Source organism: Balaenoptera acutorostrata, chromosome 11 (assembly GCF_949987535.1).
Source record: "Balaenoptera acutorostrata chromosome 11, mBalAcu1.1, whole genome shotgun sequence".
Lineage (NCBI taxonomy): Eukaryota > Metazoa > Chordata > Mammalia > Artiodactyla > Balaenopteridae > Balaenoptera > Balaenoptera acutorostrata.
This window is the reverse complement of record NC_080074.1, coordinates 70,693,267-70,707,293: the sequence shown is the minus strand read 5'-3', so window position 1 is coordinate 70,707,293 and position 14,027 is coordinate 70,693,267. Positions and strand designations below refer to the sequence as shown.

The 14,027-nt window shown below is 38.3% G+C and overlaps 1 protein-coding gene across 9 annotated transcripts in view; it reads left to right on the top strand.

Moving 5' to 3' along the window:
• TMEM117 (transmembrane protein 117) overlaps nt 1-14,027 on the top strand; it is a 535,157-nt gene that overhangs the window by 89,302 nt on the left and 431,828 nt on the right. For all 9 annotated transcript variants that reach the window (XM_007168344.3, XM_057556894.1, XM_057556895.1 and 6 more), the window contains one exon: nt 11,402-11,534. In XM_007168344.3, coding sequence (XP_007168406.2) covers nt 11,402-11,534 — 133 coding nt within the window. The remainder of the gene's footprint in view (nt 1-11,401; nt 11,535-14,027) is intronic.

The window sequence follows — 14,027 nt, the reverse complement described above, 5'->3', positions numbered from 1 at the left end:
GAAAATGATAAGATGGTAAAGTCAGAAGTAGGGGTGGATTTAGGGACGGAAAAGATCAGATTGGAAATGTGGGTATACTGTGTGTTGGGACGAGAGGTGGAAAATTTGAATTCTTTTTTGTATACTGAATTTGAATTGGCAGTAGGACATCGAGGAGGACAGTGGGTAGGTGGCTCTTCCAGTCTGAAGATCAGGAGGAAAAGTCTATGCTGGAGATATTGGATGTTAAACCCACAGATTGAGTGAGACTGTTACCGAACCCAGGTCTGGCTGCTCGCCGCTGGAAAGCCAGTTCTTGAGAGACAAGTGTTGGTAGGAAAGGAAAGGTTGCTTTATTTCGGAGGGTGGCAACCAGGGGGTAGGGCAGATGCCTGTCCAAAGGCCGACTCCCCCCTTGACAATCAGGGGGCAAGAGCTTTTATAGACAGAGGGAGGGGGCTACATGCAGAAACAATATAGTCAGCTCTGACAGTCATCTTGAAATTGGTCATCGGTGGTCTGACCAGCGTCGTCTTGGTTGTTATAAGTACAGTTAATCTTTAGTTCCAGGGTTTGTTCCCATTTCTTTGAGGCCAGTTCTCGGAATTGTGGCAGCTTATGTCATGGCTTCAATTTCATGGCTTCAATTTGGTCATCGTGTAGTCATCCTCCTCCACTTGGTGGGGGCTTCAGTATCTGCAAAACAGCTCATGGGATATGGCTCAGAATACTATCTATAGACCTTAAGGAGGAACTAAAGGTCCTTGACTATGCTTAATGATTAAACTATTATTATTCGGTCTCCTTTGACTGTTTTCCTTTGTTTCTGCATTTTCTCACTTCTCTGATTAACTTTTTTAAATTTTTGGCTGTGTTGGGTCTTCGTTGCTGCACGTGGACTTTCTCTAGTTGTGGCAAGCGGGGGCTACTCTTTGTTGTGGTGTGCAGGCTTCTCATTGCGGTGGCTTCTCTTTGTTGTGGAGCACGGGCTCTAGGCACATGGGCTTCAGTAGTTGCAGCATGTGGCTTCAGTAGTTGTGGCTCATGAGCTCTAGAGCGCAGGTTTAGTAGTTGTGGTACATGGGCTTAGCTGCTCCACGGCATGTGGGATCCACCCAGACCAGGGCTCGAACCCGTGTCCTCTGCATTGGCAGGCAGATTCTTAACCACTGCACCACCAGGGAAGCCCTCTGTGATTAAACTTATTCTCTGGCTAAAGTTTTTCCACAGACGAAAGGCAGGCTGAGGACATGGGGGGGGCAAGGACCATAGGGTCCTGCTCCATTTCAAGACCTCGTAGTGGTATGACAAAGAGAAAGACTGAGGGCAGACCATGGGGAACATTATCGTTTATGTGACAAGCAGAAGAGATGCCCCTCAAAGTGATAAGAATAAACAAAGTGGAAAAAGCACAAGGAGTATTTGGTGTTAGGGAAACCAAAGAAGTAGAGTGTCAAAAAGGACAGAGTGGATACTTCAGTGTCAGATGCAGCCAAAAATGTCCTGTAAGTTAAAGGCCAGTATATTTCTATTGCGTTTGGCAATGGTGGGGGCCATTAACATTTGCCAGAACAATTTCAGTAGAGTGTTTGCATTGCAAGTAAGATCTCAGTGAGTGGGGCTGGTGAAGATTACTCTCTCCTGAAGTCTGGATGAGAAGAGAAGTTGAATGGATGGTAGTTCAAGGATATGAGGTCAAGAAAGCCTTGTTTATAGGATGGACTTAAGAGGCTTTAGAGGCAGAGGGAAGAGAACCCGGAGAGTGGGAGAGATTGGAAACACAAAGGAGAGAAAGAATGGATGATGAAGCAAGGCACCAAGAGAGAGGAGGGTATGTTTTTTAAAAGGCACACATGGTCTCTTTTGCGGGAGGAGCACAAAGAAAAACAGAAGAAGAAAGTAAGAATAACAGAGAAAGTAGATAAGTGGATGAATGTGAGTGGGAAGAAGGTTGAAGGAAATCATATTTAGTAGTAGCAACATTTTCTTGAGGTTGAGACTAAGGTCATATTCTGAGAGTGAAAGAGGCTTAGTAGGAGTTTTGAGATGAAATTTGAAATGGATGTATGAATGTGCAGTGCTGTGGTAGCAGCTGAAGTTGGGGATCATGATTATGTAGTAGCTTATCAACCCATTTGTGTAGCTTTTTCCACAGTTTACTGAAATTGGAGAAAACAAATTGTAGCTCTGAATCAGAGTTGGGGTTTTGAAGGGCAAGTATAAAATAAACCTGGGGTGCACAAGAAACAAGGGTGCTGCAGAAAGGAAAGTCTGATAAGGAAACAGGAGCTTCATGCTGAGTAGGAGGGAATAGATCTCAGGAGGTAGTTAATTTATGGGGAGAAAATGAGGAGGAGGCAAAGCTTGAAGAACTGCAGGGCTCCACAGGGCTCACAGGGCGGGTGCAGTAGGCACCAGATTTACAAAGACAGAGGGCTTTTAGTCATACAGTGGAATATTGTTTGTTCATTTGTTTGTGTGTCCCTTCCTTTTTAATCTATTGGACAAATATTTATTTATTTAAGACATTCTATGTGTCAGTGCCATGGGGACACCAGTGGTGAGGAAGACAAATATGGCCTCACTGTGTTGCAGCTTGTAGACAGGTGTGGTGCACGCACAGTAGACAACAAACTATACAGTCTTGGGCATTAGGTCTTTGAGATTGAGTGGTCTGAGTGATGACTACATCATTGCCAACAAGATGTGTTTTCCTGCATATTTTACTTGTAGAATTTTTCTTTTGGAGGACTTGAGGACGGGTCTTAATTTTCCTTCTAGAATCTGCCCATCAGGATTTCATCCAATATAAATATTTTACCATGTGTTTTGCTGAGTAGTAGGGACATAAAAAAGAAAAAGTAGTAAAGATTCCACTTGGGCCATTTTTTTTTTTTTAATTTTTATTTATTTATTTATTTATTTATTTATTTATTTATTTATTTATGGCTGTGTTGGGTCTTCGTTTCTGTGCGAGGGCTTTCTCTAGTTTTGGCAAGCGGGGGCCACTCTTCATCGCGGTGCGCGGGCCTCTCACTATCGCGGCCTCTCTTGTTGCGGAGCACAGGCTCCAGACGTGCAGGCTCAGTAATTGTGGCTCACGGGCCCAGTTGCTCTGTGGCATGTGGGATCTTCCCAGACCAGGGCTCGAACCCATGCCCCCTGCATTGGCAGGCAGATTCTCAACCACTGCGCACTTGGGCCATTTTTAACCCCATTTTTTCTTGCCTTCTCAGGGCCTTTTATTCACTGGTCATCTTGTATCTGGTAAGACAATGCTAGCTGCAGTAATAAAACCCTACAAAACATAGAATGACTGCATCTCAATTGAATTTCTCACTCATTTAAGCCCAAAACATGGCAGGCACCTCTGTTCCAAGCAGTGATTCAAGGACCCAGGGACCTTTCATCTTAGGGCTCTACATTTTTCAACTTGTTTGCCATACTTGCCTTGCATTTGTGGATCAATGTAGTGCTAGGGAACTAATTTCATCTGGCTCTAGGAGTGGAGCATGTGATATAGACTTAGCTAATCATTGTTTTTCATAACTGGCTATGGTGTTTGGTTCAGGACCCAAACAAGCCCAAGTGGAGTTAATCACATGACTTCTCAAGAAATCCTAGGGCAAAAGTAGCATGCTTTCCTCCCAGACAAAAATGAAGACACATTCGTCAGGATTGCTACAGTCATTTTAGGATTACAAAGAGTATGTATGAATGTGCTGGAGGAGCTGGCTAAGATGGGACCCCACCCTGAAGAAACAGAGCTGGGAAATGGAGATAAATCAAACCTTGGTCATATTGTTTGAATGCTGGATGAAGCCTTTCTTGAAATCATATTATTGTTTAGTTAAACTAAATCTACATTATTTTCTAAACATTTATAGTAAGGAGAAAACTATTTTTTGTTCAGGGAACAAATATCCTTGTTAGGAAATATGAGAAGCCTATAGACTTATAGTTTAAGCTGGTATTAGTTTTTTGTTTGTTTTATGTTTCATTTTTGTTTTTTAATTTAAAAATGATATTTATTTAACTTATATCTTTTGTAACACCATTTTCGGAGCACATCTGAAGTCCAAGTGTTCCGTAGTGATTAAAAGCAAGGGTTTGGAACCATTGTTTTTGTTATTTGCAACAGAAAATATTCTTACTTGTATGTTAAATGCCTGCTATGCTGATTTTGACTGCTTTTTGACCCCAACAAATTAAATATATTCCTTTAAACAACTGCAGATTACATTTGTTTCTTATGTATATCTATGTATACATTAAGTAGTTGCATGTACACATTATGTATACATTATAATTGGCTGCATCATATGTAGGATATTTTGCAGCAGAAGACTTAATGGATAGTAGTGTTAACTTCAGTTTAGTGTCCTCTTGAGGAAAATGCCTCCCTTCATATTTCCTGGTCAGGGTAGTATGTGTAATGCCATACTTTTCCCTCTAAATTAAATAAATCTTGCTTGAACTTCCCGCTTATCAAGGTGAACAGAGAGTACAAAATTGGTAATTTTTTAGATCATCTTTTTTATATCTAAAGTTTAAAGCAGTCCCAGGGCTTATAGGGGTCCTGGAAACAAATCCTTGAGTCTGCATTTACCTGTCTTCCCCTCTCCCATTGCTGCTTGGGTGATGGTTTTCTGCCTCTTCTTTAGCACAATGGTGCAGTCTAAGAGAGCATAGGTTTGCAACCTCAGGAACTTCCTGGGTGAAATCTGAAACTGGCCCCATTCTCAGAGAGAAAGGACAGACCAAAGAATGAGGCAGACTGCTCCAGATTGGTAGGTTTAGCAAGCAAAGGAACTTATGTGTGAGGCTTGTCTTTTTTTTTTTTTTTTTTTTTTTTAAACATCTTTATTGAAGTATAATTGCCTTACAATAGTGTTAGCTTCTGCTTTTTAACAAAGTGAATCAGTTATACATATACAATATGTTCCCATTTCTCTTCCCTCTTGCATCTCCCTCCCTCCCACCCTCCCCATCCCACCCCTCTGGGTGGTCACAAAGCACCGAGCTGATCTCCCTGTGCTATGCGGCTGCTTCCCACTAGTTATCTATTTTACATTTGGTAGTGTATATATGTCCATGACACTCTCTTACCCTGTCACATCTCACCCCACCCCCTCCCCATATCCTCAAGTCCATTCTCTAGTAGGTCTGTGTCTTTCTTCCCGTCTTGCCACTAGGTTCTTCATGGCCTTTTTTTTTTTTTTTTTTTCCCCTTAGATTCCGTATATATGTGTTAGCATACTGTATTTGTTTTTCTCTTTCTGACTTACTTCACTCTGTATGACAGACTCTAACTCCATCCACCTCATTACAAATACCTCCATTTCATTTCTTTTCATGGCTGAGTAATATTCCATTGTATATATGTGCCACATCTTCTTTATCCATTCATCTGTCGATGGACATTTAGGTTGCTTCCATGTCCTGGCTATTGTAAATAGAGCTGCAATGAACATTTTGGTACATGACTCTTTTTGACCTATGGTTTTCTCAGGGTATATGCCCAGTAGTGGGATTGCTGGGTCGTATGGTAGTTCTATTTGTAGTTTTTTAAGGAACCTCCATACTGTTCTCCATAGTGGCTGTATCAATTTACATTCCCACCAGCAGTGCAAGAGTGTTCCCTTTCCTCCACACCCTCTCCAGCATTTATTGTTTCTAGATTTTTTGATGATGGCCATTCTGACCGGTGTGAGATGATATCTCATTGTAGTTTTGATTTGCATTTCTCTAATGATTAATCTTGAGCGGCAACAAGACAAGTAGATCTCTATACCTGCCCACCGGGGTCAAAAGTTTATGCAGAGGCCTTAACTGGGTTTGTCACATATTCTGTGCAGATGGTCTCAACAACACATTGCTCTCTCAAGACTGTCTTCTTGAAAATGGTCCCACTGGGGGAACAGTGGGCAGAATGTACATTCCAAGGCCAGGGGAGGGGATGAGGAACCTCTGATTGCCCAGGTCCAGCTCCTGGGTCAGCCAGCTGTCACATCCTCTCGATGACCTCCACCATCCTAACCAGGTCACTGTGTTCCTAACGAAGGTGGCTGGCTGGCTCCTTCCTTTGGGGCCAGCTCAGTCTCCTTACCTGAATTCCAAGGCCATGACCCTTGATACTTTGGCCTTCACCAACATCCATGGAATCAAACCCAAATGAGGTTCTGTCACCTTGGAGGCCAAAATCTTTGTATCCTCAGTGAATCTAGACACCCTCACTCTAATCTTGCCTTAACAACTTCCCAGGAGTACCTTAATCTCTTACCTGGAAGCACAAACACTTCTACTCCTTCTCCTCTGAGATTGTATAGTCTATTTCTTTGTTCAAGGCCTCTTTGTGAAAACTACTCCTGAAGAAAAGGCACCCAGAACTTAGCATAAAAGTCTGGCTGTGAGGTACAAAGGAAATGTTCCTTTCTCTTCTTTTGCTGATGAGAACACAGCAGCAAAAAAGCCAAGAAACCGAGTAGTTTCTCCATAATTCTCTTACACTCATCTACCTCCATCTTCCACAATATGTGTGAGCTCATCATATATTTTAAAATATGCTTTTAGGTCATTATGCTTGTTAGAATCTTATGACATCTTAGTGGTTCTAAATCTACTGTATCTCCAAGAAAGATTCTGAGGTTCTAGGCTATTTCAGTTTACTTTAATCAACATTCATAACAATTAATCCCTGTGCCCTCCAACCCTAACCTCCAACACAGATATAGGCTTGTGTGCCACCTTGATGCTTCGGATTGTTTTAAGATTTGTTTTCCAATTACCTTGACCATATCAAAGTAACATAAACATACACTCAGATTTACAAATATATCTATGATTAAAATAAAAGTCATTATCACCTTGTCAGAAATGTACCCCTCCTAGTGATGTCTTTTACCTCTGTTGACCTATGAAGACTGTTTTCACTCAGTTATCTCCTGAAACTCCTCTAAAGTGTTAAAAAAAAACTCTGAATTCTGTGACCTATAGGAAAGGTGGCATATAACTTATTGTCCAAACCAGTGCACTTCAGAAAGGAAGGGGGCACTATTAATAATTATTCCAGGACAACAGTTATAAGCCACTGATGTCCCAGGGAAACCAAATATATGATCACGTTGCAGGTGGGGGGGGGAGATAGTGCATTTTCATGTGACATCCTGGGGTAACTGAGGTTCCTGGTTTGATTAGATTGCATGGGGAGTCAGCTGATGGCCGTCTGTGTATACAGGTTTCTATCATTAGGATGGACACTCAATGAGTTAAGTTTAAGTAGCTTATGGGGAATTTTTTTAATGTGATTTGACTTAACATTTGGGTCACACCAGTTCTGGCCTTAATATATTGCAGCACTTTTATTGTGTGTTTCAAGTGAATTGCAAGCCGTGTTAACCTGCCATTTTGTTCTAATGACTCTAATGACTGAAATTAGTGCTAGGCAATGAGTTTGGCAATGACAGCATAAATGGTACTGTCACATTTCTCATTTTACTAGCTCTGTATTATTTCAGCCATGTACAGTTAACCCACTGTATTTTATTTGCAAAGCACTCTTAAGTCACCAGCATTATTATTTGACTTTTAAAGTACATCCATTAGTGAATTTTTTGACATATGCATATGTTAAGAAAGAAATTCACATTTTAATTTTCCAAGAACTCTAATTGCTGGTCTTAGCAGTTCTTCAATATCAACTGCTGAATTAAATAAATAGGTCAAGGCTGAAAGACTTGCAGCAAAGGGAACATTGAGTCAAATCAGTCTAAAATAAGATCACATTTTCATTAAATACCCAAATGATGGTTGACTTTGAACACCTTCCTACCCTGCTCACAGCTGTATCTCCAGCACCTAGAACCACAGCTGGCATGTAATAAGCACACATTAAATATTTGTTCAAAGAATAAATAATATTCTTTACAGCTTGCTTTAAGATACTTGTGGCATGGGTTTTTTACTCTCAAGCATTCTGTATTAAATATCTATTTATAATATTCCTGTCAATGTGTTGTGTGGAGACTTGCAAATCCCTGGCTTTCTATAATTATTATTATTTTTTTATTTTTTATTTTTTAATTTTTTTCTAAAGCCTGCCTTTTTTCTGATTTGCATATTGTCCTTTAAACAAGGCCTGGGAATGCACAGTAAGACTGATTAGCATACTTATACTACTTTATATATTCAAATTTTTACTTTATGATTATACTTGCTGATACTAGGATTTTTAAATAGAAAATATGCTCTATTGTAAATATTTTTGAATATATTAGAATCATAATATCTTGCTAAACATCAAAAAATCACATTTATGGTCAATTAATACTATGGATTATGTATTTCTCATAACTCTAAATCTTTGTTTTGTGTAAGCCATCTCTCTTTGAATTTTTTTTTTCTTTTAACATCTTTATTGGAGTATAATTGCTTTACAATGGTATGTTAGTTTCTGCTTTATAACAAAGTGAATCAGTTATACATATACATATGTTCCCATATCTCTTCCCTCTTGCGTCTCCCTCCCTCCCACCCTCCCTATCCCACCCCTCTAGGTTATTGATTCAGTTAATCAACAAGTTCTGTAAGGCTGTAATATGCAGCGTTAGTATCCTTTGCTTCAGTAGAACATTTTCCACATTCTTCTTTCAGTTATAATTCACATTCCCCCTGACTTTCAGATTTGTCCTTTGCTTCTCTTGTGGAGGCCACGAAACCAGATAATGTAACCAAATCTCCCGTTTTTGCTCCATTTATAAGCTAGGGTAGTGTTTCTGTGAGTCTGGTTTCCAAATGAAATCTGAAGTGCTATGTTAATGAAAGAAAGGGACAAGGGAAAATTAGTAGTTAAATCTTAAAAGATGATTTCTTCCTATGCTCAGTAGCCTACATGAGAGCTACTGTCTGTCCCTAGAGAGATCATTTACATATGGAGATATACATATTTTCCCCATACCTTTAACATATCATCAAAAAAAGGGAATATTTTCTCTAGTGAGAAATTTTACTGTTAAGGTTTCAGGCCTACCCTATTTGAATTGTAGTTCCTATATGTGAATCATCTCCTTTATCATTATTTAGATAAACTTTCTCTTAGGAGAAGCCAGGGTGACCTATGTTTATTTTTTTCTTAATCCTGTTTTTTTTTTTTTTAATCTTCTTCACCTTTCAGGATACTAGTGCTCTCAGTTCTCTTTATCATAAATCAAAATATTTATCTGGGCTAATTATGATACTAGTAATTTTTACTTTAGTGTTCATCTTAATACATTTTCCTCTTTGAAGTATTTGCATTTTAACATTCTTTTTTTCTTTTTTTATTGAAGTATAGTTGATGTACAATATTATATGTTACAATATTATACATTGTTTCACAATGTTTAAAGGTTATACTCCACTTATAGATATTATAAAATATTGGCCCTATTCCCTGTGGTTTACAATATATCTTTGTAGCTTATTTTATACATAATAGTTTGTACCTCTTAATCCCATACCCCTATATTTCCCCTCCTCTTTCCTTCTCCTCATTGGTAACCACTAGTTTGTTCTCTATATCTGAGTCTGCTTTTTTTTTTTTGTTATATTCACTAGGTTGTTTTAGTTTTTAGATTCCACATATAAGTGACATCATACAGTATTTCTCTTTCTGTCTGACTTATTTCACTTAGCATAATACCCTCCGAGTCCATCCATGTTGTTGCAAATGGCAAAATTTCATTCTTTTTTATGGCTGAGTAGTATTCCATTGTGTATATACACCACATCTTCTTTAGCCATTCATCTGTTGATGGACACTTGCTTCCGTACCTTGGCAATTGTAAATAATGCTGCTATGAATATTGGGGTGCATGTATCATTTTTAATTAGGGTTTTTGTGAGGTTTTTTTTTTGATATATACCCAGGAGTGGAATTGCTGGGTCATATGGTAGTTCTATTTTTAGTGTTTTGAGGAACCTCCATGCTATTTTCCACAGTGGCTGCACCAATTTACATTCCCACCAACAGTGTACAGGGGTTCCCTTTTCTCTACATCCTCACCGACATTTGTTATTTGTGTTCTTTTTGATGATAGCCATTGTGACAGATGTGAGATAAAATCTCACTGTGGTTTTGATTTGCATTTCCCTGATGATTAGTGACGTTGAGCATCTTTTCATGTTCCTGTTGGCCATCTGCATGTCCTCTTTGGAAAAATGTTTATTCAGGCCTTCTGCCCACTTTTTAATCAGGTTGTTTGTTTTTTTGATGTTGAGTTGTATGAGCTGTTTATATATTTTGGGTGTTAACTTATTGTCAGTCATATCATTTGCAAATATTTTCTCCCATTCAGTAGGTTGTCTTTTCGTTTTGTTGATGGTTACCTTTGCTGTGCAAAAGTTTTTAAGCTTAATTAGGTCCCATTTGTTTATTTTTGCTTTTATTTCCTTTGCTTTAGGAGACAGATCCAAAAAAATATTACTACAATTTTATGTCAAAGAGTATTCTGCCTGTGTTTTCCTCTATGAGTTTTATGGTTTCCAGTCCTACATTTTGAACTTTAATCCATTTTGAGTTTATTTTTATATATGGTGTTAGAGACTGTTCTAGTTTCATTCTTTTACATGTAGCTGTCCAGTTTTCCCAGCACCACTTATTGAAGAGACTGTCTTTTCTCCATTGTATATTCTTGCCTCCTTTGTCATAGATTAATTGACCATCCTTTCCAATTTTAGCCATTGTCTTTGTGAATGGAATTTTAGGTATCAGCGTAGAAATTATGTTTTGCTAGAGCCATACCAACTCCATAACACATGCACACGCCACCAGGCCCCACACGCCCCACACACTTGGGCACCAGCCTGTATGTGGTTATGGATATTTTAGCTAAGAGTAAGGCTAAGCCTTCTGTCTCTTATGACAGAGACTTTATTTTTACTGTTCATGTTTTCATGTACCTTTAACAACTGGATCTTCTTATAAGTGAAGTATGACTTGGTTTTATCATCTGACCAGTATTGGGAATGGGTCTATGGGAGCAAAAGGGAATTATATGGAATTTATGCAACATCGTTACCATTTGCCTTACTTAAGTAGTTTCAGTAAATGAACCAAAAACATATTTGTGAAATAAAAAGTAGCTGGTAATAGTGTTCTAATTAATCTTGTTTTCATGCCAGCCTAATGAGTGATCTCTGTATACCAGATTCTCATACTAGTATTGTTTGCTCTAGGATGATGATATGGGGGTTGTCTTGGACTTCATCATTTATGTGCAAAAGAGCAAAAAGGACATTAGATAGTGGTTTCACCTGTAAGACAAGTGCTAGGGCAAAGGCTTCAGAATATTTGTGAGATAATAGAGATTCACTAAAATAAAGCAAAGCTGTATGGATTTTGAGTTACAGTGTACACTGATTTCCAATAATATTTATATTGCAGGTCAGTTGCTTCGGTTAAAAATGTTTCGAGAGGATCATGGATCGTGGATGACAATGTTCTTCAGCACAATTCTCTTTCTCTTCATATTTTCTCACATATACAACACGGTTCTTCTAATGGATGGGAACATGGGGTAGGTTGTCTTTCCCCTTTCTACTGTGGTGAGTGTTATATTTGAAACTTGTAAGAATTCAATAATTTTTTAGTTTGTAGTAGCCTAAATCTTCGTTACAAATATTCTACCCTAATAGGGATAATCTGTGCTTTTTTCTTAAGACATTTAGAGTCTTTTATCTAAGAAGCTTATCGCACTTTGCAATACTTATATAGTGTTCCTTATTCTTTAGGTCTTCTCTGTGGAGTAGTTTGAGAGCAGGTAGTAATTTCATTATAGTGACAGAGAGTATGAGAATCAGGAAATCTTCTTGACTTGTTTATAATCACACAATCAGTAGAACTGTCCTAAGATGTAGCTCTCCAGGTTTGCAATTACATTGCTCTACAATGCGTGGCTGAATAAAAGTGTTTGATACTGGTAGCATTTTTTTTTTTTTAAACTCTCTTGGCAGTTCCAACAGAGAGATCTTTGTTATAAATGGGTCTTTTTAAAAGTGGGCCACCCTGTATTAAGTCCAAGGTTGTAATCTATACTTATCAAATCACTAATCAAATCACCATGGCATGAAGATGTGCTAACAAGTAGATTGTAGGTTTTTTTTTAACTTTCTCCAGTTCTTGGTTTGCTCTTTACAAGTTTTAAGGGCAGAATGTAAGGAGAATGTCTTAACTTACAGCTTTAAGAATTAGATTAGTGACAATAAGAAACCACTTTAGATACTTGTTGTACACTGAAGTAGTTCCTCTAGAAGGTTTTGATCTATCCTCCCCAATAGATTGGAAAGCTAGCTCATATCCTTTTCTTCTAAATGTAGGCCAGGCAAGACTGCCTGCCAGTTCTACAGTGCAATTATTTTGATGTTGTGTATAGATTTTATCCACCACTGTTCAGTGCTGAGAGGGATAACTCAATTAAAATTTTATTGTTTTTTTCCCACCATTAAAGAGATGAATAGTAAAAGAAAAGCAGGTACTTCACAAGGTTTATACTTTAGTCCATACTAATAAGTGGTAAATTCAAGAATGTGATTGCAGATCAAATGTTCAGGCTTTAGGATGTTATTAAAATGCTTTGTCTGTAATTATTTCTTGGGCTTCAAATGACGCCATTCCTACTGGGTCTATTTTTAAATGGTGGAGTTACAGATTCTAACCCATGGCTAGTCAGAATAAGCCTCAGCCTTAGAACAGTGCCTGTATAATGGACCCGGGTAATGGTGCTCTTGGATTTATCTAACACAATCAAAAGTCTCTCTGAGAGGAACTGTGCATTCTCAGCCCTGGGACCAGAAGAGGAAGTGATCGATGTAAAACTTACTCTTTTTAAGCTGTTGCTGGAAATAAAATGTTAAATAGTATATGTACATAAAATATATCCTTTGCTCTGAAGTTGACTTTTCATCTAATTCTACTTTTTTTTTTTTTTTTTTTTTTATGGAGCTAATGAGGTCTGTGCTAACCAGAGTGCTTATTCTGAGGAAGGAAGCAGAATTAAAAATAATAAATTAAATGCAATAATAGATATTCCCTGGCACATTGTAAAACAATCAACAGCCAATAACAAAGCTAACCTTAGTGAGAGCTAACGGTTATTAACCACTCAGTAAGAGACACGAATTGTTTCAAACCTCACAATGACCCTCTGCAATAGGTATTTTTATTATCTCCATTTTACAGATCAAGAAACTGAGGACCAGAGAGCTTTTGTCACTTGCCCAAAGTTACATTATAATTAAATCTCTATTTTAAGCAGTAATAGAGAAGGGGTTGAGCTATTAAGTAGTGAATTCTAGTAATACAGCCTGCTCTTAAGCTAGCACACATTTGATGGATGGTTGATCCTGTTACTCCATCACCATATGCCTATTAGCCTTTCTTTGTATTTTTATCATTCAAGCTGAATTTGAAAATTGAAAGAAGTAGGAGATATGTGCAGGAAATAAGAGAAGGGTTAGTCTAGAATTTATGTGTATCTGTCTTAAGTAAAATTGAAGGTGATTGTCTTTTATTCTCAGACTATATAAATTCCATATTCTTATGTAACTCTTGAACTCTTCACCAATATGCCTCATCTTTGTTGAAAAGGATCTTTGCTTGAGAGGACATCTTTAATGGTGCTACTTTTTAAAGAAAAATCCAAAGCAAGGGGAAAATGGTGTAGTTCTACAGATTAAAAAATTAAATCTCCATTTATAAAAGATGTATTATCAACAGTTACAACACATGCCATTTGAACTAGTGAGCGCTTTAATGTAGGAATGCAAACCTGGAGGAAAATCAGTTCTTAGAGCAGGTGGATACCACTGTGCCTTTGGGGTAGGAGCACCGTGTTACCTGAGGCATTGCCCTATCCTGTTTAGGGCAGGGAGTGAGGGAGCCAGAGGGTACAGAAAGGACAGCAGGCTCACAGATGTCATGACTGACTGGTTTTCTATCAGAGGATTGCTGGTGGTAGAGAGGAATTCTGGATTCTTTACACTGAATCTGATTTGCATTGGGGATTTCAACC